This window comes from Lipophrys pholis, assembly GCF_963383615.2.
Source record: "Lipophrys pholis genome assembly, chromosome: 1".
Lineage (NCBI taxonomy): Eukaryota > Metazoa > Chordata > Actinopteri > Blenniiformes > Blenniidae > Lipophrys > Lipophrys pholis.
This window is the reverse complement of record NC_137635.1, coordinates 27030748-27057012: the sequence shown is the minus strand read 5'-3', so window position 1 is coordinate 27057012 and position 26265 is coordinate 27030748. Positions and strand designations below refer to the sequence as shown.

The window sequence follows — 26265 nt, the reverse complement described above, 5'->3', positions numbered from 1 at the left end:
AGGAAAAATCATTAATTAGTTAAGACCCATAAATTCTGTTATGGGTCTTAACTAATTAATAAACCAAAGGAAAAATCATTAGTTAAGACCCATAACAGAATTTAGGAAAAGTTAGGTAAACACAAAATATTTTATCATAATAATTTCTGTCCAAATTACAGTAACATAACAGTTTTTTGCCCCATACATTGTGATGTCTGGATTTTTTTTCGTAAACACAGTGTACAAAACTATCACTACCTGATATATAATATTTATTTTCAATTTGTTCTGGAGAGTGTTCAGGATGGAGCAGCATACAAGCATACAGTAGAAAAACTGAAACTAAGTATTGATCTCATTGGCATCATTCAATATCTTAACGTATATGTTGATATTATCAATATTTCTATGGATTAACACACCACAAGTGCATAGTGGTTGCGAACAAACATTCCCACGCAAAGTATGGAATTCAACTTGTTGTTATACTTAGAATATGCGTGACTATAAGCTCACCTCTGAACATGCTTACGCACATATTCTAGCGGTATACTGGTGAAACTACAAATGGAAAGCATTAAAAGTGTCACATCAGGTGCGTAACAACCTCAAACGCCACTTATGTCACCAGTTTCCTTTCATTAAAAATACTCAATTAGTATCTTCGAGTTAGGAATAGATGCTTTGTATGTGGATTGAAAGGCTATAATAGAAAGATTTGATAAATCGTGTGCTGCGTAGGAAGCACGTTTTCAAAGTGATCTGTTTGCTGAGAACACAGAATGGAGTTAGTCTACGAACCACACATTAGCATGTTAGCTTGTTTATGTAGCACATGATAGCAGGTTAGCTCATAAACAAGGACTGTGGTATTGTGTAATCCTGGTGTGACTGATGCAACAGTGTCTGACCACCTGCAGTTAGTGAAGTCATCAGAGTGGAGAGACGATAGATTTTATCCATATAGTTTGGAAACAACGCCTCAGAATTCAGTTTTCGGGCAAATAGTTTGATAAAATGATCATTTCTTGAGAGGGAGATTTGTTGTCTTTCAGTCTGTGTGGTTTTTGAAGCAGTCAGATGTAAACTTTAGACACTAGGAGGCGCAGTTTGACCACGATTTAGCTCCATCTGACCCAATGATAAATGTCACTTGACATCGCGGGTTAAAAAAAAATGACAGTGTTGTTCTATCTCATCAAAAAGGTCATGTTTTATGGAACTTATCACTTATGTGTGACATCGCCTTGTTCAGCAGGTTCTTGTCGTGCTTCTCATCTGCTCGCTTTGTCGATCAGAGTCACGGTTTAGCCACAGTCGCCACTTGTTCGAGGTGTTCTATCACGGCTGTTTTTGAGGAGACATTTTGGTTTTCCCATGTATTTGAATGAGAGGAGGGAGGCGGCGGGAGGTGGCGGGAGGCGGCGGGAGGCGGCGGGAGGCGGCGGGATTCAGCGTTTGGAGCTTTGACGGCTAATAAAAACGAAACCGCTCAACTAGTCAAAATGTTGAACTGAATTATTGATCAGGAGAGTCTCCTCTGTTGTTTCATTGTGTTTTGAAACCGATACGATATTCACCCTCAGAGGAGATAGCGTTTCCAAATCTTATTTTGAAAGGCAGATTGTGGACTTCCTGTCGGATTTAGGTCAGGGGTATCAGCACATGATTTTTAGGTCTTGATGAGACGAACAATTGAGTTTAGGTTTGATCTCTCCACGATATTCCAATGGGCTGTGGTGGCCGTTTTAGTGTTTCTAGGTGGCGCTAGAGAGCACATTTTGGCACTCTGGGGGTTATTTTTTTACATTTTCCCAAATCTTTTGCCAGTCTTGATGAGCGTGCAAATTTGGTGAGCATCTGAGCATGTTTAGAGGGTCAAATTTATTCTCCCTCAGAGGTAATAGCATTTGCGTGAGGGCCTTTTAGGGGTGAAAACCTTACTTTGAAAGGCAAATTGCAGACTTCTTGTTGAATTTAAGTCAGGAGTATCCACACATGATTTTTAGTTCTCGATGAGACGAACAATTGAATTTTGGTTCGATCTCCCTACAACATTCCTGCGGGCCGTGGTGGCCGTTTTAGTGTCTCTAAGTGGCACTAAAGAGCACATTTTGGAACTCTGGTGTTTATTTTTTACATTTCCTTACATTTTTCACCAGTCCTGATGAGCGTGCAAAATTTAGTGAGTTTTTGAGTGTGTTTAGTGGGTCAAAATTGTGCTCAGAGGCGTCAGGAGTCAAAAAACGAAAAAGAAAACGGTGAACTGCTCAAGATGCTCTAATTTTCAGTAGAATGGGAAGTATAAAAGGACAGTGCCCGTATTATCGAAGCATCTCAGAGTATCTCAGAGCTCCTAACTCACCCTAAAAATTCCTAGCAGGGAATCTCAGCTTAAAAGTGAGCAACTCTGAGCGAGAAGTTGACAGAAACTTTTATCTTAGTGACGAGGTGTGGTTGACCTTGTTGCTATGTATGATGCAGTCTGCTGAAAGCTGATTGGTTGTTAGAGAAAGGAAGACAGAAAAGAGCCTCTGTGTTTCTCGTAATGAACGGAGAGAAACATGGACCCATCAAATATCTTGGACTGTATTAAAAATGTGTAACGATGATGAAACTCAGAAAAATGTATTTAATTTGTACACAGCTTAAAAATGATTGAGCTTACCTCGTTCACATGCTGATTATTACATTGATTTGATTATTATCTTTTCTGTCCACGCTGGTTATTTCTCCCACTTAATGTATTTGATACTTATGGTGGACCTGGACGCAGCGTCATCGATTCCTGTGATTTACCACCAATGAGGGGCTGTGAAAGCGCCGTAGCGGTCAGACTGACACTCTGCTGACGGAGGGTGGGGAAAGACCCAGTCATCACCGCTGCTCTGCTGCAGCTCACCTGTAGCCAGGTATCGCAGTGTTGTGATCACCTTCATCTCAGCGTTATTGCGTTGCTTCGCTGTGGGGAAGAAGTAAGCTCCTCCATGATGAGGTCGACCACAAACGTTATTCCTCCACCATCGAGCCGGTAGGGTGTCATTAAATCATTGTCGTTAAACAAACAGAGAACATCTTTCTTTTCTCTTTGTCTTTCCTTCATCTTGTCGCTTTAAGAAACTCTGAGGCTTTTTAAAAGTCCTCCTCGCTCCTTCTAAGGGTTTTCCACCTTACGAGCTCTCTGAGGGCTTAATATGCTTTGTGAATTACTTTTATCTTAGTAAGGAAAAATTCTAAGAAAAATATTAAAATGAAACTTAGAATCCCTCGAATTCTACGAGTGACGTCACCAAGAGCAACTTTTAGCCTTAGGATGCTTTGTGAATACAGGCACTGGAGCTTTGCTAACAGAAACCAGGATCTTTCAGGCTTTCTGCCTTGCTAAGTTAACATAACTTGGTTATAGAAATGGCTTTACTGCTCCTGTAAGTCGTCTGAGATCCGGAAGCTAAACTCCTTGCTCCATTGTCTGGTGGAAATAAAACAATGGCTCAGCGATAACTCTCTGCAGCTCAATGCAGACAAAACAGAAACACTGGTTATTGCCTCTGATGATTCAATCCCTGGGATTAAACAGTACCTGGGTGACTGAGGCCAGTCTGCTAAGCCAAGTCTTAGAACCTTAGGAGTTCTCTTTGACAAAGACCCGTCATTAGTGCAGCACTGGAACCAGCTGACGAGGAACTGCTTCTTCCAACTCAGGAAAATATGCAAAACTCTGCAGTGAGAATTCTGAGCCGTATTAATAGGAGGACTCACATGTCCCCGGTTCTAAAAGAACTTCATTGGCTGCCAGTGTCCTATAGGATCCAGTTTAAAGTTCTGCTCCTGTTCTTCAGAGCCTTGCATGGTCAGGCTCCTTCTTATACCAGTGATCTGATCCAGCCTTACACCCTGAACGGCTCTGAGGTCTGTGGATCAGAACCTGCTGAAGGTTCCACGCTCTCATTTTCTCACTCGAGGTGACCGATCCTTCCAGGCTGTTGCTCCGACGCTTTGGAATGATCTTCTTCCCTCTTTCTGCTCAATTGACTCTGTTGACACCTTCTAGAGCAAACTCAAGACTCATCTATTAGTTCAGGCTTTTAATGAACTCCCTTTGTGCTGCTATGACTTTGTCTTGTCTTGGCCTTTTATAATGTGTGTACTGTCTGATGTTTTTGAACTGTGTTGTGAAGTACTTTGTGGCTTTTTGTCTGTGAAAGGTGCTATATAAATACATATTTCTAGATGTTACATGATATTCTTTAACAAAGCGAAAGCCTGACTGACATCAGTCAAGACAGTGTTGCTGACTTACTGTATTCAGTCAGCTCTCCAGCTCATCCACCAATAGAATGGCTAAATATTCTTATCAGCTCCTACAATGCCAGGCTGGAGTTACCAGTACTCAGCATGACAGGAAGAGCTTCCCAGCCGGAGCGCAGGAGAGAGAAAACCAGAGTACCAGAGAAGTTTGGTGTCATGAAGAGCGTATCCACCAGTAAAAATCTTGCTGATTAAAAAGGTTTCAGACGGGAAGACTGAGACAAGCATATGACATTGTAGACACAAGTACACTCAGAAAACATATCACAAACGTACACACACAGCTCATGATACACATGCTCAAATAATTCTGCTCCGTCTCCCACACCTGGACAAAAATGTCTGATGCCCTGATCTACAATCTGTTTTTGACTGAAATACAAAGGAAACTGAAAAGACAAACAAAATATACACATCATGATTTGTAAATCATTTATTTTGCTGCTGTTCTGGCTGCATGTGGCTTTACCACACAGAACTTGGAGCAAGATTATGATATTGGGATATACAACAGGGGATGGGCTCAGCTTAGCCTGATATAATCAGCCTGATGATTAAAATTTAACTAAATTACTCAACTTTATAAATACCCTTGGGGAAATTGGTACTTCTATTCTATTAAGACAGCAAATTCCTAACAAAAACCTTTCCTGAACTCTTGTTTTCTTCATATTTGATAAGTCCAGTGACTTTAGGAGTAAATGTATGTCAGTGACACGACACATTTGTAAGCAGAGGCTAAAACAACAGGACGGACCCTCACATGCTTGAGTTCTTCTTCACTATAGTTTTTTGTTGATTGCCGTCCTTCCTTCACTATGTATGGACTTTCGGCCCTTGTATGCAACCACTTTGTAGGAAAAACGTGTCAGAGGAAGAAAAAGACTGTTTTGAAAATGTAGGTATCTGCTTCTCTGTGAAAGTGCCTTGAAACGACTGATGCATTTGGTGCTATAATAATAAAATTGAAGCTATAATAATAAAATTGAATTGAGGTTTATTGCCTGATCTGTGTTAAATAAATGGCAAAATCAGTTTTTAGTGTAATATAAAAAGCATCTCATAATTTTCTGGCTAATAAATATCATAAACTCTAAGATTGCTATAATTGTTTGTGGTTGCTTTTACTGAAGGTTGTGCCACAGTAAGAAAACCACCATTCACATACATTTGTCTTAACAGGTGATGGTAAACCTGGCTTCTTTTTTAAACCCAGTCATTTCAAAACCATCTGCAGGTCCAATCCTTCACACAAGGTCAGTGCTAAGCATCAGCTGAGCGTGAAGTGGAAGCTGATGAACCATAAAGAATGTTGTGAAAGGAAAAGTCTGATTCAGTCCTGTGATGCATGTCCTGCAAAGAAATAAGACTATTTCAATCATCTTGACAAAGCAAAGCAAGATGTTGTGTTTCCACATTGTCACAGAGCACATTTCTGTCTTGTCTGTTTCCTGTTTTATTTTGTAGTTCATGCTGTTTCTCGTTTCAGGCTCCTTGACTTTTCGGCTCCTCATGTGTGATTGCTGCTCCCTGCCCTGATGTGTTTCACCTGTGCCTGAGTGTATGATTGTCTTCGCCTGGTGACGCCACTTTAAGTTGGGTTTCAGTTCTGTGTCTTGTTGCCAGTTTGTCTGTGTTGTTTCACCAGTCGCTCCATCCTTTTACCCGGTTTCTAGTCTCTTGGTGTTTTTTTGATCCTTTTTCTGTCAGACCAAGATTCCAGCTGAGCCCTCCTCTGACTTTCAAGATTTGTGACCCTTGCCTGCACGACCTCAGCTCAGCTTCAGTGTTTTCCACCTCTCCTTTTCCTTTAATGTCTAAAAGCAAGACACCGTCTCGCTACCAGCTGTGTCCGGCATTTGAGTCCACACTTCACCCGTGACAGCATGAACTCCAAGAAAAAACGGGAAACAGACCAGACAGAAATGTGCACTGTGACACACATCAAGTTCACTCACATCTGCCTCGCGGTCAGAAAGGACCACAGTGTTCTGCTCGTCACTCAGAATTGCACGGCGGTTCCTGAGACAAGAACACAAATTGTAGTCAGCAACAAAAAATTGTGTTTGTCATAATGAATTGCATTGTGTTAGTTACTCTGACTCTACGGTATATACATTTTAGTCCGCTTCGAAATCAACAGGATGATCAAGATGGAGATGACGACCACACCGAGCAGAGCCAGGCTGACTGTGAGTCCGATGGACATATCTGCAGACGGACAAACACAATGTTGTTCGCATGAAATGGTTGGCTGTGGCTCGGTTGGTAGAGTGGTCAACTCCCAGTTGGAAGGTTACAGGTTCATTAATGATTAATGATGTGAAACCTTTGGGGACTGCTCAAGCAGTTGAAAAGTAATATATAAGTAAAATGTAAAAAGTGTAACATTTGAATATGGCACAGACTCTTACTCCACTTTTTTCCCTTTACGTTAAATCATTGCCCAAGACCAGGGACATGACAAGGGAAAACATTGGTGTTTGTAACTGAAAATAGATTGTCGCAGTGATATGTGGCAATATAACGGATTGTACCAAGAATTGTTGACTAATTGAGAACAGAGAATAAATAGCTAATAAAAACATTGAATGTGTAATACTTGGTAGAAGTATATGGGAAGATTTTCACTTACTGTTATCAGAAGGACCAAGAGGCTCAGAGAAGCAGCTGTGGGGGACAATGGTAATATCATCGAGTGCAACGTCTCCACCTGTGTTCATGCCCCTCTGATACACAAACACAAACTATGGAGAGCAAAGAGTGAAAAAGTGAAATCAGCACAGCAAACAAACAATTTGGCAGACACAAAGCAAGCAGTGTTATTGTCCTCAAAAGTTGCAAATATGAACAGCAACATGTTGGCTCGGAGTGAGAGGGTGTCTGAATAACTACTCAAGAAGTCTTCAATTGATTGAAAATGCTAGAGCGAGAGTCCTGCCAGGAATCAGCAGGGGAGATCACGTCACTCCAGTATGAGCGTCTCTTCATTGGCTCCCTGTTAAATCCACTATATATTTTAAAATCTTTTTCCTAACCTGTAAAGCGTTTAACAACCAAGTTCCATCGTATCTTAAAGAGCTCTTCGCTGCACTCTGAGAACCAAGTGTTCTTCTATGACCCAGAAGAACACGTGGCTCTCAAAGTGCAGCTTCCTGGAGGCTCCTTGGTTTTCTAAAGGTAGAATGGGAGACAGAGCTTTCAGCTTTCAGCTCTTCATGTGGAACCAGCTCCCAGGTTAGTTAGGGTGGCTGACACGGTCTCTACTTTTAAGTTCAGGCTTAAGACTTCTCAGTGTAATAAAGCTTTGATTTAGGACTGCTCCAGGACACCCTCAATATTTCTTTTAAATTAAGCTGCTCTAGGATTAGACTGCTATGACACTTTTACTGAGCATCTTTGCTCTGTACCCTCCTGCAGGACACTGGAATTGGAACTTTGTGGTCTGAATCTCCTGGCTTCATTACCTCTGTAGTGAGAGAATTTATAAAAATATGTTGGTTGCTTGTCTTTGTCCTCTACTTTTCTCTCTTTCTATCTTCCAACCTCGAACCAGAACAGCAGAAAGTCTCCACTTCTAGGTCTGGCTCTAGAGAAAATATCAACCTCTTTGTCTAGTTGTGTTAAAACAGGCTGTAACTGCATCACGTTAGCAGTGCATTATTCATTTTTTCTTAACTATAAATTTTGGTTCCTATCCCCAAAGACCATACTATCTCAGGCGGAAATATACGTCAGCAGTCGTTCTGGGGGGACATAATTAGCAGGTGGACAGACGGGAATGTCTCAGCGTTTCCTCAAGTTTGGAAAGTTCGGTAAATTGTTTATTGTAGCTTAAGAGCAACATATGACATGACCTTCCTCCTGTGTTTGTGTAACGCAGCAAACGAGGTTAGTATATTGCCGTTTCTGTTGTCTGTTTAGTTAAAACCTGAAATGCTAATGGCGCTAATGCTAGTGGCGCTAATATGGCCACAAGTGCATTTAAAGGCATAAATAAGACATTTCTGTTGTAAATACAATTGTGAAGGCTTCATTTAATGTGTATATAATAATTTCATTTGGTGTTAAAGACAGGTTTAAGGGCTAATATTGTATATAGTTTGACAGTCTTTCTTCTTTAAACAACAGTTTTATATACGTATTAGAATAGCAAAGTTAGAGTTAAAATTATATTTCACAGGCATTAGTAGTAAAAGATTTATGTTTAGGTGCAATTTGTACTTTGTTTATTGATAAAGTATTGAGTCATTTGTGTTTAATTGTTTATGCATTTGTTGTGTGGTTTGGAGTTTAATAAACCCTGAGCAGTAAACATCAAGGACAATTGTGCCGTCGTCAATCATTACACCGAGGGATTGACGGGTTTGTCTTTAGACTTGTGTCTATGCTTGCTCAAGTGGAATTGTTGGGTTTTTCTCTGTAAAAGTGCCTTGAGCTGACTGTTGTTACTGGCAGTACACAATGAGGTCCATACATATATACATGTCCATACATGTTTAGGTGTTTTTCCCCCCCCCACCTATTTACTGAAACGTATTCCAATCATACAGTATTTATATAATAGACACAGACACAAAGTGCAGACTCAGCTTTTGAGGATATCTACACACTGGATGAAGGGTTTAGGAGTTTCAGCTCCTTAAAATGTGCCACCATCTTATTAAAGGGGCCAAAAGTAAATAGACAAATTGATTTAAAGTCATTGGGCATGTATGAGCAAGTCCTTCGTAATGTCATTATCAATTAAGCAGATTAACGGCCAGGAGTTGATTTGAGGTGTGGTGCTTGCATTTGGAAGAATCTGCTGTGAAGACAATGTGTGGTTAAAGGAACTACAGGAGAGAAATTACTACAGGAGTGGCAAAATCTACAGTTTCGTACTTCCAAGGAAAAAAGCAGCAACACAAAAAGACCTGGATGTCGATTGAAGACAACAGTGGTGGATGATGGCAGAATCATGTCCATTGTGAAGAGAAACCCCTTCACAACAGCCAACCAAGTAAACAACTTCCTCCAGTAGGTGGCCGTATCAACATCCAAGTCTACCATAAAGAGAAGACTGCACAAAGGTGTATAGAGGGGTTCACTGCAAAGTGTCAGCCACTCATAAGCCCCAAGAACAGAAAGTCCACATTAGACTTTGCTCAAAAACAAACAAACAAAACATCTAAAAAAGCCGGCACAGTTCTGGGCGTTTTTTTGTGGACAGATCAAACCAAGATCTACTTCTATCAGAATGGTGGCAAGAAAAAGGTTGGAGAAGGTGTGGTACAGCTCATGATGGAAAGCATACCACATATGTAAAAAACGGCGGAGGTAGTGTGAAGGCTCGGCTGCCAGTGGCACCACTCGTGTTTATTGATGGTGGCTCCTTCTGCCACAGAACAGAAGCAGCCAAATGAAGTCTGAGGTATTCAGAGACACACTGTTCAATTCAAGCCAAATGGATTGGATGGCGTTTCATAATACAGATAAACTTGTGGGTTGCTTTTGGCGGTATGTTTTGGTTATTGTCTATCAAAGCAAATAGGTGGAAAATTCTTCAATGGCCAACTCAGTCACCTGATCCAAACCCAACTGAGCGAGCATTTCACTTGTTAAAGACACAACTTTGGTCAGAAAGGCCCACAAACAACCAGTTACTGAAAACCACTGCAGTGAAGGTCCCTGAGTTCAAGACTTCAGGCAGTCACACAGGCACAGGGTTTTCAACCTGGTAGAAATGAAACATTTTCTTTTCAGTTTTGTCTCAGAAATGAAGGGACTGTGAAGCTTTTCCCTTTGTCCCTCGCTATGCATTATATTACTTTTGACGGGAGAAAACAGAATCAACTAAACGAGCTTACATGATAAGCTGGCACAACTTAAATCTCAAACCATTCACAGGCAGATTAAATTGATCTGTACCCGTTAAATGTTTTATTATCGAACTTCATAAAAACAAGTATATATATATATATATATATATATATATATATATATATATATATATATAATTTATTTTTATTTTTTCTGGCTATGTTAACATTAGTTGTAGATTTATTTTTGTAGTAAATGTATTTTTATAAGTAGGAAATTAAGTCTTAAAGTTACCCAGAATGGCTCTTTATGTGTGATATGCACACTGCCATGATGCCAATTCTTCCCTTTACTTGATGCTTCGATCCACTTGAGCTCTCCTTTATCAGAACCTGCAGCTTGCATTTTCCTGTAAGACACAACACGAATGATTCAAACTATGCACTGCAAATGTGCGATTATCTCCAGGCAGCAATGCTTCTGTACCTGTCATTTATGTAGACCTTCAGCGTCCCCACATGGTCCCCATACATGAGGTACCAGAAGGTTAGACAGTATCCTCGTGTGGACGATGTGAAAACATCACTGATCAGAAGGGATTCCTCTCCCCACTGCCCCATTAAGCTATCCGCATAGACGTAATAACCTGAAGGTAACATGGAAAAATCACACAAAGTATTGGTAGACAGTGTTATCACATTTCTATTAAAAACCAAAGACAATGTGTTGCTTCAAACATGGACACTGCCCAAGTTGCAATCTTGTACATAAGTGAGATGCGTACTCGAGCAACAGTTCTGAAGGGAATGAACAACCACAATCAATTGTTTTACAATATTGAATGAATCAATAAATCACTTTATCATAGATAAATATTTATATAAATAATGTTTATATAAATACATAACTGGATAAAACTTTAAAGCTTGAAGATTCACAATAAATGACTTGTTGAAAGGATTTTACTTTATTTACAAGTGCATATCTTCACACAAGCAATTTCACTGCCCTTTATAGAATCGTTTGCATTTACTCACGTCACACAATGCCATGCAAGGTTCTCACAAGGTTAGCCACGGGTCTTTTCATAGGCTGAGCACATTATAGCTGTAGTGAGATGAAAACTTAAATTTTGTCTTTTTTTATGTCGTGTCATTGATCGATCCATCTTTTACGTATACCGCTTTATATGAACCTGGGGCAACAGAGCCATCTCCATATCTGCCACCACACGCTGGAACTCTGCCTCCACACATCTGTGACTGGACCGTAATCAACACCTTCAAATCCCTCTTCAGGACCCACCTGTTTAGAATTGTGTATAATGCTTGGCACAAATCTATTTCTTTTATTATGTGTTTTTATGTTTGTCTATTTTTTTGCTTGTTGGTATTATAATGATGTAAAGTGTCTGAGTTTCTTAAAAAGTGTATGCAAATAAAATGTATTATTAAAAATATTCTCTTTATTTTTGCAGGACTGTGTGTCAGGAAGAGCAGCCAGCAACACCGGGGCCCCTCAGGCGACCATCCTATACCACAGTCTTCATCGACTCCACTGACACCTGTCGTCTCCAGAGGTTCTCTGACGGCTCTGCAGCAGTTGGATGTATCAGTGGGGGTGATGAGACCAAGTACAGTGTGAACGTGAACAACTTTGTCACTTGGAAGACTATATATATTTCGGGGTGTATATAGATTAAACCAGACTATGTTAAGAACACTAAAGCCCTTTAGAGGAAGGGCCAAAGCCCATGATGTCCTAATCAGCAGCAGGAGCACCTTCAGCAACAGACAAACTTCTTCTGTGTCAATAATTCTGAAATTTTTCAGGCTTTACTATTAACCTCGGTAATTATTTAACTATTAATTCCAAATTAATATTTTTATGTATTTCATAAGACTGGTATGAATGAATAGGCAATAATTCTCTGTTAAACAATAATTAATAACTTTCTTTGATCATCATTATCGGTAGCCAAACTGCCCATAAAGTTGATTTCCAGAATAGTGGTGCCCCGATGTGAAGCCAGTGTTCCCAACACTACCTACAGCTTCCTGTCATGCTTCATTGATCACTTTCATGTACTCTGTTGAAGCTCACAGCAGGGTGCAGTTTGTCCTTACCATGTGAGGAGTTGGTGGTGTGGTCTATGCTGGGTCCGCTGGTGGGGTTGGTGGAGGCTCCTCTGCTGCGGAGCCAGTCTCCGTGGCTACCCCCTCCACCCAAGCTGCTCCAGCTACACATGTTGGTCTCAAAGTCACAAAACTCACGAGGGGGACACTGAATGTCTGTCAGTGACACATCATCGAATGCCATGCCTCCCCCCTGCGAGGGAGCAGCGGTCACCCCTTCCACTACTATCTGAAACACATAGCAGCAATTCCTGCTCATCAGTTAAAGTCTCCTATCAAATTCTATTAAATACAATATATAGGATTCTTCACACGTTTTTATTCTTTTTAGTACTATAAGGACATTAAATCAGTCGCATGTGTGGCACCCCTAAAAGTGTCACCACATTTATTTTTTAGAGTTTAAAATAATTATTATTTCAGGTTTATTGTATGTTCTAGTTCATTAAGATAATATACAGTGTACTTATACCTGAGAGAAGAGTGAGGTTAGGGGGGGAACCATTGTGTATTGGGATTTCTGGGGGGACTGGTTTAGGGAGCGCATACCCCGCCATCTCTTCAGAAATCGTTTGGATTGACAAGTGTTGCATCTCATTCTCATTTCTCCTCATTATCTCACCTATTACAGGTCAGTACATTGTATTTATATAAGGTACCATATGTTCTACGTCAGTGATCTTGAGTGTTTAGTGGAGTTTGTTTATTGTCACAAGTTGGAAAAAAAGAGTTAATTAGTTCTACCCAAGTTTATGCTCTATGGCGTCGCCACGTGTGATACGAATTCTGCCTGTTAAATGAGAAACAAGGGCATAGTGTGATTTGAATTATTGTTTTACCGTTTATAGTTTATATATCTGTTGTGTATGTGTTGCACCTCATTCTCATTTTTCCTCATTATCCCACCTATTACAGGGTGACAATATATTTGTCTACAGTCCCTCACCCTGGGACCCTTAACACATAGATGTATCTGTGCCACGTTATAGTTTTATACGATAGATCATTGAATTGTCAGTTATGTGTAATATTTAGCTTCAAACTGAAAGTTTATGAGAAAAAATAAATTATTAAAATGTGAACAACAATAGACGCCTAAATGAGTCCACGTTAAACCCCATGTAATTAACAAGACAAAAATGCTGCAAACTCCCAAATATGAAATGAATTGAATTTGATGTCAGCAAAACACAAAGAAAATAATAGAGGCATCTCAACCCTGCATGTTCAGTTCGTCTGGAAAATCCCACTACTAAATAAAAGAGCAATATGAATGTAACCTTACCGAGTATCTCATTAAAGATCATAGTCAATAAGGAAAATCATTTCCAGACACTTCCACTGTATTTTCAAAAGAAGAGCGGTTGCCACAGTGCTAAACATGATGCCGTCTCCGTTTTGGAATATTTTGTTTCAGTAAATCTCCAAATATAGTATATTTTACAAAAGTTACAAAACATTTTCACATTTGATGAGATTTTCTTTTTCCAAATCAGTTGAAGCTGAATGATTTAAAATCTTTATTCTCCTGCATTCATGAAAATATTTACTAAAAGTGTTTTGGGACTTAATGTCAATATTAATTTCAACTTTAATTCTGTTTTTTAGGAGACAACAAAAATTCACATTTTACACAAATTCATATTGTAAACAAACTTTATTGTGATATTTAATTGTCATACGTTTTATTTCCAGATGGATTTACCTTTAACTAATGGAAACATATGAGCAATTTGAAAGAAATGAATGTGACTTACTCGGTAAGGCTGAGTCTGAGGGTGAAGTGCTGCCTGAGCAAACCTCCACTGTTGGCCCTGGCCACCCATCTGTGAGAAAATCAGAGTTTTCTTTCCTCCTTCACTCTGCTGGTAAACATTCAGGCTCCCTACATCAGTGCCACCGATGTGGTACCACAGCTGCACACAAGACTCGCTGCCTGAAGGAAGAAAACCAGGACAAGAGAAGACGACTTGATCAGCAGTTCAAATGATAAAATCACATGGGGAATGACTGTGGCCATATTTGGTAACTCCCTTAATTCCTTCTCAATTCTTCCAAATGTACATTAGTAAGCTGGATACAATCACTAAATAAGTGATTAAATACTTATACCAGTGGTTCTCAATCCTTTTTGGGCTGTGACTCATTTTGACTTCACAAATTTCTGGCAACCCCAGAGACATTTTCATTCTCGAACTAGTTTCCGATCATGTTCGTTATACTGTACTACAAATACAGAGTAGCCAGGAATAGTCTACAGTGACAATTTAATTTTACCGGATAAGGATATAGGCTTTATTTACAAGGTTGAAAATTCATACTGAACAAATAAGCTCTCATATAAGGAATTATTCAAATAAAAAAACAAACTAGTTACTAAACAAGCTACTCAAGCATCTTCACCTGGCAACAGTGAAGATTTGAAAGAATAAAAGTGTCACAGATTTTCTATTTCAGCTTCAATTTGTTATCGTCATGCCCTGCACCTCAGCAGCCACATAGGGGCACTGTTGCTCAGTTTATATTCTCCCCATGTTGGCATGCCAAGGTCTGTTTACAGAAGTAGTGATAGCTGGCTGGGATAATCGACTGATGCACTTCACCTGCGGTGATGAGTGGCTTCACTTACCAACTGATGACCCACACCATTCACCTGGGCTTCGGATTCCACTTGACGCTGAACCCCGACATGGGAAGTCGCATCAGCTCAGCCTGCATCAGCTCTCAGACCTTAAATTGTCTGAAGCCTGGACCTGCTCTGCACCCAGACCCAACCGCTCAGCCAGCAACCTCTTTCGCTACTCAGCCCTCCCTGCACGCCCGCATGCCTGCATGACCGCAACCTCACTCCTGGATTCTCGCTCAGACGTTCACACTCCTGCCTGGCTTCCAAACAACAGCTCAGCGCTCCACTCTCAGGTCACCTCAGACCAGCCAGCTCACCTCGAGAAACACGGTTCAAGTCTCCGCTGCTTCCTGCGCTTGAGCCTCAGTGTGCGCTCCATAACAGTTATGCCTTTTACATAATATATTTTCTCTCTGAACTCATGACATTTAATGAGATCACTGAGTCTGCACATCTGCCTGCAGCCTTTCAAAGTCAGGAGCATCTTATCTCTGATGGAGCATCTCATGTCTGATGGAGCATCTCATGTCTGATGGAGCATCTCATGTCTGATGGAGCATCCAGTCGGTAACAGGACTTTGACTTCATACACACGAGGGCACTAAATCCAGCTTCGCACAAGTATGTGCTACCAATCGTTGTAGAGCACACAGTGAAATCTCTGGCTCCTCTTCTCTTGATCCAAACCAGAAATCCTCCACTGCCACTGGTGAATGTAATCCCTCATGAGTTTTGTCATAGGACAACTGTTCAGCAGCGGTGGCAGGCAGGTCCACGGTGCCGGCATCACAGTGAAATGGATCCCTCATCCAGTCAAACTTGTGTCAGTAGTGAGGTGCTCTTCTCGGTGTTTCAAGCAACTGCACATCTCATTTGTTTAGCACTTATCAATGCTGTTGTCTTTCAAAAACTGACGCATCTGAGGGAGAGGGGTGAAGTTGCTTTCTGTCCAGAGTTTCCCCCTGAATCGACAAATACAATCACTCGTCTGCTGACCTTCTTGTTTGTCCCCAACATGTTTGTATGAAGGTCCAAAGAGGTCTGTTACATAATGTATTCATGGAGGCACCTTTTCTGCTGGTCAAATAGAAAGTTGACTCTAACACCATAAATACAAATACAAGTTAAACCTTAGATGAATGATACATCTATTAATTAAGTGCATGAAACCAAGCTTCTGGGCATCATCGTAGACAGTCGCCCTGGACAGAGACAGACTTCGTCTTTGGATTGTGGCGCAGGCACAAAGAAAACATACAAACTCTACATCATTGAACATAAATTGAACTTGCTCTCATCACTCCATAACATTAATTTTTAAACCTGTTCATGTTCATGTCAATATGTCCTTTTGCACACTGGAGACATTTTGATTGGTTTCATTTGCTGATCAAGGGCTTCCGTCTTTGCACTCTTCCAGGCAGTCCAGTGTCATTCAGCCTGCTGCGAATCGTCAGGGCACACAACTCAGTATCGGTCACTCGAGCTACTTTCCTGATTCTCTCTGCCATCTGTCGTCTATCAGGTCTCTCTGTTGTCCTTCTCTTTTGTCCTCGACTGCTCAAATTATTCACAGCACCAGGCATTTTGAAAAGACAGTTCCTGTGACCATATCCAATCTTTTTGCTATGTTTCTGATAGAAAAACCTTCCATTGATAACCTTCTCTCTTAAATCAAGTGATATTTCTTTAGTCTTCGCCATCCTACCTCTCTGAAGATTGTGTGACAAATGGATTAAGTTGTATGATTGACGTTAAATTTAAGTACGACAACTAAGGTGCCCAGATTAGCAAGTAACATTTAATTTTGTTTAGTCTGAAACATCAGAATGCAGGATTAATGTAAAATTAGAAAATACAGCAACAGGGGGCACTTTGAAAAAAGGTGGAGTCTATGGACCAAAAATTATTCAGAGAGTTTTTCATGTATTTCTAAAGTTGTTCGATGCATGAAGGTTTTTTTTGATAAAAACACCCAAAATGTGTTAAATTAGTTTGCTTGCTATTATAGACACGAATCATGTGGCCCCATCAGCAATATTTGTATAAAAAATAAAAAAAATAAAGAAATTCAGGTAGTGTCTTTCGGTCTGACTTTAAAATAAATTAAAAAGATAAGTAAAAACCGTATGGAATAAAATCAGCCACCATGGTGCCGAACACCAAAGAGAAAACGTGGTTTTAAGGCAAGTTTTCCTCGGACTTCTGCTCCATGCACCATATTCTCATAAAGTTGGCTGGTTTCAACTTTATTCAAATGAGATGAGGGCAGCTCCCGGGCGACGCAATGCAACACGGCTCCAAATGCACCACAACACACTGCACACAACACGGACAGTGGTACGTTTCACATAGACAATGATTGGCCAGGAGGAAATTGACGGATCCTCAGGACACGTGATTTTGAAGCGTCGACGCATCTGTCAATTCTGGATTATATCGGCATCTGTGATTGGCACTATTTTCTTTTAAAAATATTGGACATATCCGCAAATATCCAATATTGTGCATCCCTAATAACAACAGGAGTAAACATCACCGTGACTCTCACCTGCAGGGTACAGAGGTGAAGACATGGCGGCTCTCTGGCCTGCTCGGTCTCCAGGTGAGGACGGCAGGTAGTAGTAATGTCCCGTGGCTGTGCTGGTTGTGTGGTCGCTCCCGGGTCCTGTGTTGGGGTCAAGAGTATTTCCTGATTGTCGAACCCAGTCGTAATCATCGTCCGTGTGCTGCTGCCAGTCGCAGCTTCCCTCCTCAAAGTCACACAAATCTATAAGAAAGCATCATAACATAGATCAGAAAGGCTTTGTGCTCCCTCAGCTGCCTCACACCTTATATCACAAAAGCATCTCTAAACCATTTAGCTGCATTATTCTCCCCGTTTTGATAATAGGATTTTCATCACAAACAGGAATACATTCAAGAAAATCATATTGCATCTAAAACCATAAGTCCCATTGGACAAGACCCCATTGGAGCGTTCACACTGTGCTGGTCTAGAATAATCAACTTGGATCATCCCCTCAAATTATTTCAGGCGGCAGGCAAACCACCTTTGAGGTAGAAGCAGGATCAGTTTCATTCACTCTGCCAACGCTGCTTTTATTATATAAGCTTTTGGCAATCCTCATGTGTGATTATGCATGTTTTAGTAAATCTATAGTGATTGGGAGGTGCAGAAAAACACATAGGCTTGTGTTGAGGAGCTGATTCAGACTATTTTTTGTTCATTTTAATATTTTTCAATGGAAAATTGTGCTAAAGTATCTGTGTAATATTTACACTGTTTTAAGTAATGAGTACTGAACTCAGGGAACACTGTGCATTGCAAAATGATCAATCTCACTGTAACTCATGTGATCACAATTATAACAACTGATTTTTCAAATAGCAGAGAGATAGAAATACTATCTGCAGCAATTTTGACAATTTAAACATTTGGGTGAAAAATCAAGAAATTGGTGAGCACATTACGTCTGTGTGTGTGTGTGTGCGTGTGTGTGTGTGTGTGGTTTGACTACTGGGTGTGGCCGGACCCGAAGCCATCGGGCCCGAACACCACCTGCCCGGCGCTCCCCAGACCGGGGGAGGCACCAGTGGACCGCCCCAGAGAGCCACACCCACAGCCCAGGAAGCATCAGGGAGAATACACAGGATGTAGTATAACTAGTGATGCAAGTGTCTCATGATAAGCTTTCATCTTTGAACACTTTACTGTATAAAGAGTGCTTGATTAAAAACAGTTGGATAAAAGAAATAACTGATCTTCCCAAACTTGGCAGTTTGTAAACAAAGCTGGAGGAGAAAGACTTTTCAGATACTCCAAAATATCCTTGTGTTATATTGAAAACATAAGCCAAGCCCACTTGACTCAATTGGCTTCCGTTGTCAATATAAGATAAGGATTGGCTTTTGTCCACTCCTGCAAGTTTGAGATGAAAGGCAGGGCACCATCCTGGACACACTGTCAGAGACAGACTTTGTAGGTGTTCCTTGTGCCTCAGCCACAATCCAAAGACAAGATCCACCCAGATTCTCCACAAACGGACTCTTAACTGGTGTTTCTGTCAAAAGGCAAAAGCTTTAACCCGGCCACCACTCTGCTGCTCCGTACCTTCTCCCTCCATAATCTTACGTCCCTCCTTGCCTCCCTCTCCCACATCTGATTACAAGGAGGAGCTCTTTAAGAGACAGTAAAGATATAACCTGGTAATGACAAAATCATTAGACTGAGATGTTTCAAATCAAGAGCACATCGAAATGTACAAGAAGGCAGCTGAGGGGCTTCAGTCCCCCCCCCCAAGCAAAATCAAGTCCCGTTTTTCTAAATGTCTTTTTTTAATGAAAAGCCCTCCAAGCCCTTTAAAAAAATATAAAGCAATGTCTATAATTTATGAAAAATGTGTGCACCTTTCATAATGAAAGTTACGTATAATGTATAATGCACACCTTGAGGGTGTCTCTGTCACTTCTCTTCTAATTTACCGTTTGAAAAGAGAAATTTGGCTGAAAAGCTGAAGGTCAGGTTCAACGTTCCCCATTATAGTTATTTTTAAATACACACAAACGGAAATGTGTTTGTTAATGTTTATAAATGTTTCGATGGATTGATGTATTGTTTGAAAATATACCCTATACCTTCTGTTTTTCCTCAACTTCTTAAATGACTGTCATTTCAAGTAAACCAGCCCCAAAACAAATCCATTTTCTCAAAGGACAAATTAAGCTTGTTTACAAATATGGTAATGAACGTATGATCCTAATAAGTGCTCTCTATTCATTAGCTGTTTAAAAGTACACTACTTTTCATAACTGGGGGCAATCTGGCAACTCTGTCAATCTAAAAACAGGCAAGACTGTTGTAATGTGCTTTTTAAACGCATTGTATTTGAATTCATTTAGGATTGGCTGGAACTGAAGAATAATGAAGAGCCCCACCGAAGAAAATGACCAGCAGCCGCCACCGTTTGGAAGCTTCATTAATGTGAATATTAATGCTAAACCTTTTGGGTGTTTGGTCCAGTTTTGTTACCCGAATCGTGACACGGTCCAGAGATGAAGGAGATGTCATCGACAGCTATGTCTCCAGCCTCTCCTCCCACAGTCGCTTCCAGAATAACTTGGTGGACTTTCTGCAGGGTCACATGACTCCGGCCCTCCCGCCACTCATCCTGTTGGTTTCCTGATGTTTGCCACACCTCCAGGAATGACAGAGAGCGGAATCAATCACACCAGTAAGGATGTGAGGAAGTTTTTGCAACACAGCATTTGTGTGCTGAAACTGTGCAACTTGCACTCAGATCATACATCAGCATTGTTTTGCAATCAGCATTTCACAATTATGAGAAAAGCACATTAACAGAGAGGAGAGATTTAACAGTCGCAAATATTTCTCAATCAGCCCTGAGAGCATTTTTTTAAATACTACAGCAAAAGGAAGTAAAGTGTCCTTAAAGAAGAAAAATGTTTGGCCCTCTTTGACCTCTGTCACTTCATTGCTTGATCAGATGTAAAAAAAAACACAAAACGATAAAAAACAAACAAAGCCTGAGATGTTTTCATGCATACTATACCAGTGTTTTCTCTTGGGGGTTCATTGTTTGTAGAAACACCTTCAGGGTACCAACAGTGGCTCCAAACATGTGGTACCAGTATGTCAGGCAGTATCCCTTCTCACCAGCAGGAGGTAAGACCAAAGACTTGAGCTGGGCTTTGTGCCCCTTTAAACTGGGTGGGGAACTTTCCATGTAAATGTATTTCCCTGGAGAAAAAAGCAGAAATCTTTGAAACATGTCTGCGGCTTCTTTCAACATGTTGCATACAATTTTTTTTTTTACCTCCATCGACAAATATAACAAATGTCTAATTAAGAGAGTTTTTTCAGGAAATTATTTTTTTCTATGCCCTCAATCCTCTTTATATGAAACAAACGCACATTCTTAAAGGACTTAAACGATTAGCAAAGCCGTGTACTTCCTGAACCTCAGACATCTGACAATCTTTGGATTTACTTTAGAGCTCAAAAGGTTTCAGGTGTCTGTTACTATGACTGTAACTGACATCGCTGCGTTTCTCTTTAACACTGAATTTCTTCAGTAAATAGTATCGGGTAAGTTTCAGCAAACCAAGATTAGTAAACAGTTACCGTTAAAAGAACTAGACCCCCACATAATCTTTCAATGCAGAAAGTTGTTTTGTAATTTCAAAAGTTGAAACTGAGGAAGTTGCTTTTATGAAAAAAAAACTGTTCAGCACGCGAGGGACCTTTTCCGGTGGTGTGGTCTGCTGCAGGCCCTGTGTTGAGGCTTTCAGTGGGATCCGACCTGAAGAGCCAGTCCAGCCCATCATCAGCACCCTGCATCCAGTCACACAACCCGTCTTCAAATGAGCAGCCATAGGAAGACAGAGCTGAGGAGGGAAAACAAGTCACCTTTAACAGGGTGCAAACAAAGCAGCAGCAGCAGCCAGGGTGAATGACACGTCAGCTCCACTGAGTTCACATTTCACGTACCCGGTGGTTGGTAGTTTATCTCACAGTTCAGAAAAGAGATGTCGTCCACAGCAGCAATGTGCTCCCCTGCAGCAGTGCCGTCTTCAGATGCTCCATTCATGGTGCTGAACAAAACCTAACAATTGCACGAAAGTAATTGTCACCCATAATACAATTGGCATGCATAATACAAGGTGCTATTAAGTTTGATGCTGTGAATCCAAAATTATTCCTCGTCTTTCAAACGATTTGTTCTAATGATGTTTGGTTTTATTTTGGTTGAAAGAGATGAAAATGCCTCTTTTGGTGATAAATGTCACGGAATGCACAATATATAGTGCCATGTGTGAATAAACATTTATATTGCTCAATTAAGATTAATGCATTAGGTGAATTATGTCGTTTTTTCTGGTCATTGGCAATTGTGTGTCAAAGTGATCTTTTGGTAATCAAGATGGGAAACTTGTTTAATAAAACAACAATTTGTTTCATCTGCAAAAGCAAGCAACCCTGTGAAACTAAAAGGACATATTATGCCCAACATTGCTCAGTAACAACTTGTCAGAACTAGTGCTTACCTATAATGAGCTTAACAAAGACGAATAACAGAAACGTTTGACAGCTTTAATAGAAAACTAAGTTGCTTTCTATTCATTTTGCATATCAACAATCCAATATGCTGAGCTTAAAACAATGTAGAATGGGTTGAAAAATAAACCTATTTGTAACTTGGAAGTCATACGCAGTCAACAAGGTTAAGTGACATACATTTAAGTGACCCTCAGCCCTATCATTACCATTGCTTGGTTTTGCATTTAAGTAAATGTGTGTGTGGAAGCTGAGTGAATGCATGGTGAAACACCTTCTGAGGCCGCTGCAGGCCGAGTGGCAGATGTTCTGGGATCCAGCGGGAGACAGTGTTCTGACTGCGTGACCACAGGATTGCTTCACTCCCTTCAGCTTGCTGCATAAGCACTCTGAGTGACCCAGCACTGTGTGCACTGATGTAGAAGTGAAACCTGGGTGTAGGAAAGAAGGAAGGAAGAAGTGGAGAGTGTTGGATTGGGAAGATAGTTGCATGGTTGAAAGATGGGTGGGGGCGAGTGAGGGGCATTGAGAAATTCATGCACTCAAACATTAAAACTCATCGTCACAACGGATATTTTACAGACATTTGGCATGGTGATGATTAAAGAAGTGCTTGTTGTTTTATCTTACAAAATCAGACAGTAGGGAGATGAAGGGGCCAACATGGGACTCTGAAGTTTTGCTTCAATCTGTGCAGACCCAGCGCTGAAATTCACTCTCATGTAGTAGCCTGAGAATGAGGAACAGCAAAATCAACCAAGCGGAAGGAAATGTAGCTGTGACCAACATGCAACTCAAATTTAACTGTGCCATCTGTCAGTGAACAGCCACCTGTGCTTGTAGTGTGATCAGTCGGTGGCTCAGTGCCGTTGGTGGCTCTCATTCTCTCCCACACGATCTCCTTGTCACTGGTAACAGTCCACCGGCACTGGTCAGACTCAAACGTGCAAGGACCTAAAAAAGAAAAAACAACACCGGAGCTATTCTTGTGGAAAACAGGGGCCAAGGCGACGAACAAAAAAAGTTTGATTCTACACAGAACATGTAACGTTATGTTTTTTAAGGTATTGTTAGAGATCTTGAACACAGCTGTGCCCCCACATGTGGCTTTACAGCAGATGTTTTGACACTCGGCCCTCCATGACGAGCGCCCTGCATGTTTTAAGTCTCTCTCAGGTACAACACACCTAATTGCAATGAGGGGTTCCTTATCTGGCTTTTTTACAAGCTTTAAGACCACATCAACATCAGATTGCTGCTGAAGCAGGAAATGGGACTCCCTTGTTCTCGACTTCCTCTGGAGTTGCTCAATGAAGCCTTCACTAAGTTATGTCAGTAAACAAAACAGTCTCAGTTTCAAAAGAACCCCATATCTCTTGAGTTAGAATAAGCTAAAAAAATTTAATAAAATCTGCAAGCAGCGTTGAATGGGTCATTGCATACTTTCTGGTCAGCGATTAGAAGCAATTTCCCCTCGGTGGCGCTGTAACTAATAGTGATCGTATATGTAAAGTTTGAGGTATATTGAAGCATGTACAGGCTAGTTATGCAGCACTTCCTGTCCATCCACCAGGTGGTGCTATCACTGTGACTATTTTGGTCAATGGAATTGATCAGGGTAGGTCACACATGTAAAGTTTCAGGCAGATTGCAGCATGTACAACAGAGCGACACATCAGTTCCTGTTTCATGGTGATCTTCCAGGGGCCGCCAGGACCACGCCCTTCTTTTGTGTATAGCCAAAATCCTGGCGGCTGAGCCGTCTTCTCTATATTTTCAAAAGTTTAAACATGTTTTGTAGCTCCACATGAAAAATGTTCCAATCAGCTGCTTCAATCATTTTACTGTAAGTCAAAACCATCGCCATAGAGCAGGGGTCGGCGACCGGCGACCCCGGAGGAGCCTGTGGCCCTTTGGTCCCTCTGCTGCGGTCCCCTGTGGTGACCTTCCTGTGTGGACTGATGCTGATGAAGATCCTTCACCATTTCACACTAGGCGGATGATGACTCGGAACACCGAGACGGTGCTGGTCTATTCCAGGTCGGTCAGAAGCTCCTGGGTTGGGAAGGAGGCGCTGCCCCTCTCCCTCTCTCTCTCCTCCCTCCTCACTTATGTTGTGTTCTTTGTAAAAGGAACATTAAATTTGGGCCAGAACTTTCATCAAAGCGATGAACCGAGTGACGTGGTGACAACTTCCTTGTAGGAAGCCACTTCATACATGGAACCACTCTAGTCCAGTTGGTTATGATTCTAACCTGCTGTGTGGGAAGGCCAGTTAGTTCTTTTTAAAAACACGATTTTCTTTACTCTTCATTTTTGATGGGCTACTCCCTACTTTTTTACACGGAGCATAGAACTTTAAATTGATATATGCAATGTTATCTTCATTGATATGTCAAAGGGGTTTTGTGGCTCCCGTTGTGCTTTTTTCATTGGGAAATTGGCCCAAGTGGCTCTTTGGGTGTTGAGAGTTGCCAACCCCTGGCATAGAGGTTAAAACGGTGTGAAGCAAAGAAAATACTCATTTATATTTTCAAATGGATCAAAAGTAAACATTTGTCAATTAGATGACCTAAAAATCCAGTTTGTGACATTGTTCTTGCAGAATAATAAATGCTACGAGCAGCACTCACCACAGTCGACCTCGTCCTCCCCATGAGTGCAGTCAGGGTGGTAATTACACCGTAGAGCTCCCAGAATACACTCTGGTCCATTTGACTCCCAGCAGAAAAACTCATCATCCTGCAAAAGCCACAGTTTGAACCTCAGATTCATAGGATCCGTGTGTGTGTGTGTGTGTGTGTGTGTGTGTGTGTGTGTGTGTGTGTGTGTGTGTGTGTGTGTGTGTGTGTGTGTGTGTGTGTGTGTGTGTGTGTGTGTGTGTGTGTGTGTGTGTGTGTGTGTGTGTGTGTGTGTGTGTGTTACCTGACACGGGTTCCCTGGCAAAGTGGATGTACTGGGGGAGGTGGGTGGGGCAGAGGTGGGTGATGTGTTTGGTAATTGGGTGTTGTTGGGGTCAAATGCACATTCCTTGGAGAAGGATATGTCATCCAGTGCAACCGTCCCTTTGGGACGCTCACTGAGCTCATAGCGAAAGACAATCTGAGGAGGAGGAAGAGAGAAAATAGCCAACTTCGTTTCTCTTTATGATTCATATCGAAAAACAAACTCCATATTTCTTAATTCAAAGTTTGAATTCTTTTTATACACAAGCAAGATGCAAATCATTATTTTAAACAAATACTTTTATTGGATTTTCTCACACACATGCACACACACACACGAATAAGAATACTGAATGCAGGACAGTAACCATCATTCAAACTCAGAGGGCTTTTCACTGAGGAATTTAATGTACAATGTGCTGGTCTGTCACCAAACACACAATTAATTAAAGCTACAAGCAGCCTTGATCGGGAACACGCACTCTGGACCGTTTAGTAAAATAAACTCTGGTTTTTATGGAACTCTGAGTCTGTGCTCCGGGCCATCCGCACTCATAGTGACAGGGATTTGGCATTCGGTGCTTTGACTGCTGATTAAGTCGAAACCGCTTGAGGAGTCAAAAAGTTGTACAGATGTTTTGGGCAGAAGCATCTCCTCTGTCATTCAATCGTGTAGCCGATCCTACATTCGCCCTCAGTGGAGATAAAGTTTGTGCAAGAGCCTTTTTTGGGTGAACATCTTATTTTGAAAGGTAAATTGCAGACTTCCTGTTGGATTTAGGTCAGGGGTATCGGCGCGTGCATTTGATGTCTTGATGATATAAACAATTGAGTTTTGGTTTGATCTCCCTATGACATTCCTACGGGCCGTGGTGGCCGTTTTAGGGTTTCTAGATGGCGCTAGAGAGCACATTTTGGCACTTGGGGGCTTAATTTTTAATTTTCAAAGATTTTTCGCCAGTGTTGATGAGAGTGCCAAATTTGATGCACTTTTGAGCCTGTTTAGTGGGTCAAAGTTGGGTCTAATGACGCGGCGGAAAAAGAAAGAATAATAAGAAACATTACAAAAACAATAGGGTCCTTACCTCCGGGCCAGGCCTCTGAAGGGCTCGGTCCCCAACTGGAACAGGTACTCAGTAGAGCGCATACCTTTGCCAGTGCCACAATATGACCAATTTACGGATTACAAGGTTTTTTGATCCACACGCCACTCTTGACACTGATGTACACACATTTTACAATTTCTGTGTGAGCTCACACTACAGCGCGCTGATATTTACTGTTTATTTGCAGTTTGGTTAGTTTCATGTTTGTTCCAGTTTTTTTTTCTCCTACAATACTCTGTCTTACAATTATCGTGCCAATGTGCATCCATGTATACATGGGCAC

At 41.1% G+C, this 26265-nt stretch overlaps 1 protein-coding gene across 1 annotated transcript in view; it reads right to left on the bottom strand.

Annotated features, from left to right (window-relative positions):
* Positions 1 to 4701: 4701 nt before the first annotated feature.
* LOC308109304 (MAM and LDL-receptor class A domain-containing protein 1-like) overlaps positions 4702 to 26265 on the bottom strand; it is a gene marked incomplete at its 5' end in the record, with an annotated part of 53222 nt that continues 31658 nt past the window's right edge. Inside the window, 18 exons of the mRNA XM_080462785.1 lie at positions 4702 to 5643; positions 6249 to 6312; positions 6408 to 6501; positions 6926 to 7037; positions 10387 to 10501; positions 10579 to 10738; positions 12219 to 12456; positions 13985 to 14163; positions 17405 to 17623; positions 19886 to 20051; positions 20427 to 20614; positions 21118 to 21261; positions 21365 to 21479; positions 22206 to 22362; positions 22562 to 22661; positions 22763 to 22885; positions 24565 to 24673; positions 24857 to 25033. Of these exons, the coding sequence (XP_080318911.1) occupies positions 5554 to 5643; positions 6249 to 6312; positions 6408 to 6501; positions 6926 to 7037; positions 10387 to 10501; positions 10579 to 10738; positions 12219 to 12456; positions 13985 to 14163; positions 17405 to 17623; positions 19886 to 20051; positions 20427 to 20614; positions 21118 to 21261; positions 21365 to 21479; positions 22206 to 22362; positions 22562 to 22661; positions 22763 to 22885; positions 24565 to 24673; positions 24857 to 25033 (2550 nt within the window). The 3' untranslated portion in view covers positions 4702 to 5553. The remainder of the gene's footprint in view (positions 5644 to 6248; positions 6313 to 6407; positions 6502 to 6925; positions 7038 to 10386; positions 10502 to 10578; positions 10739 to 12218; positions 12457 to 13984; positions 14164 to 17404; positions 17624 to 19885; positions 20052 to 20426; positions 20615 to 21117; positions 21262 to 21364; positions 21480 to 22205; positions 22363 to 22561; positions 22662 to 22762; positions 22886 to 24564; positions 24674 to 24856; positions 25034 to 26265) is intronic.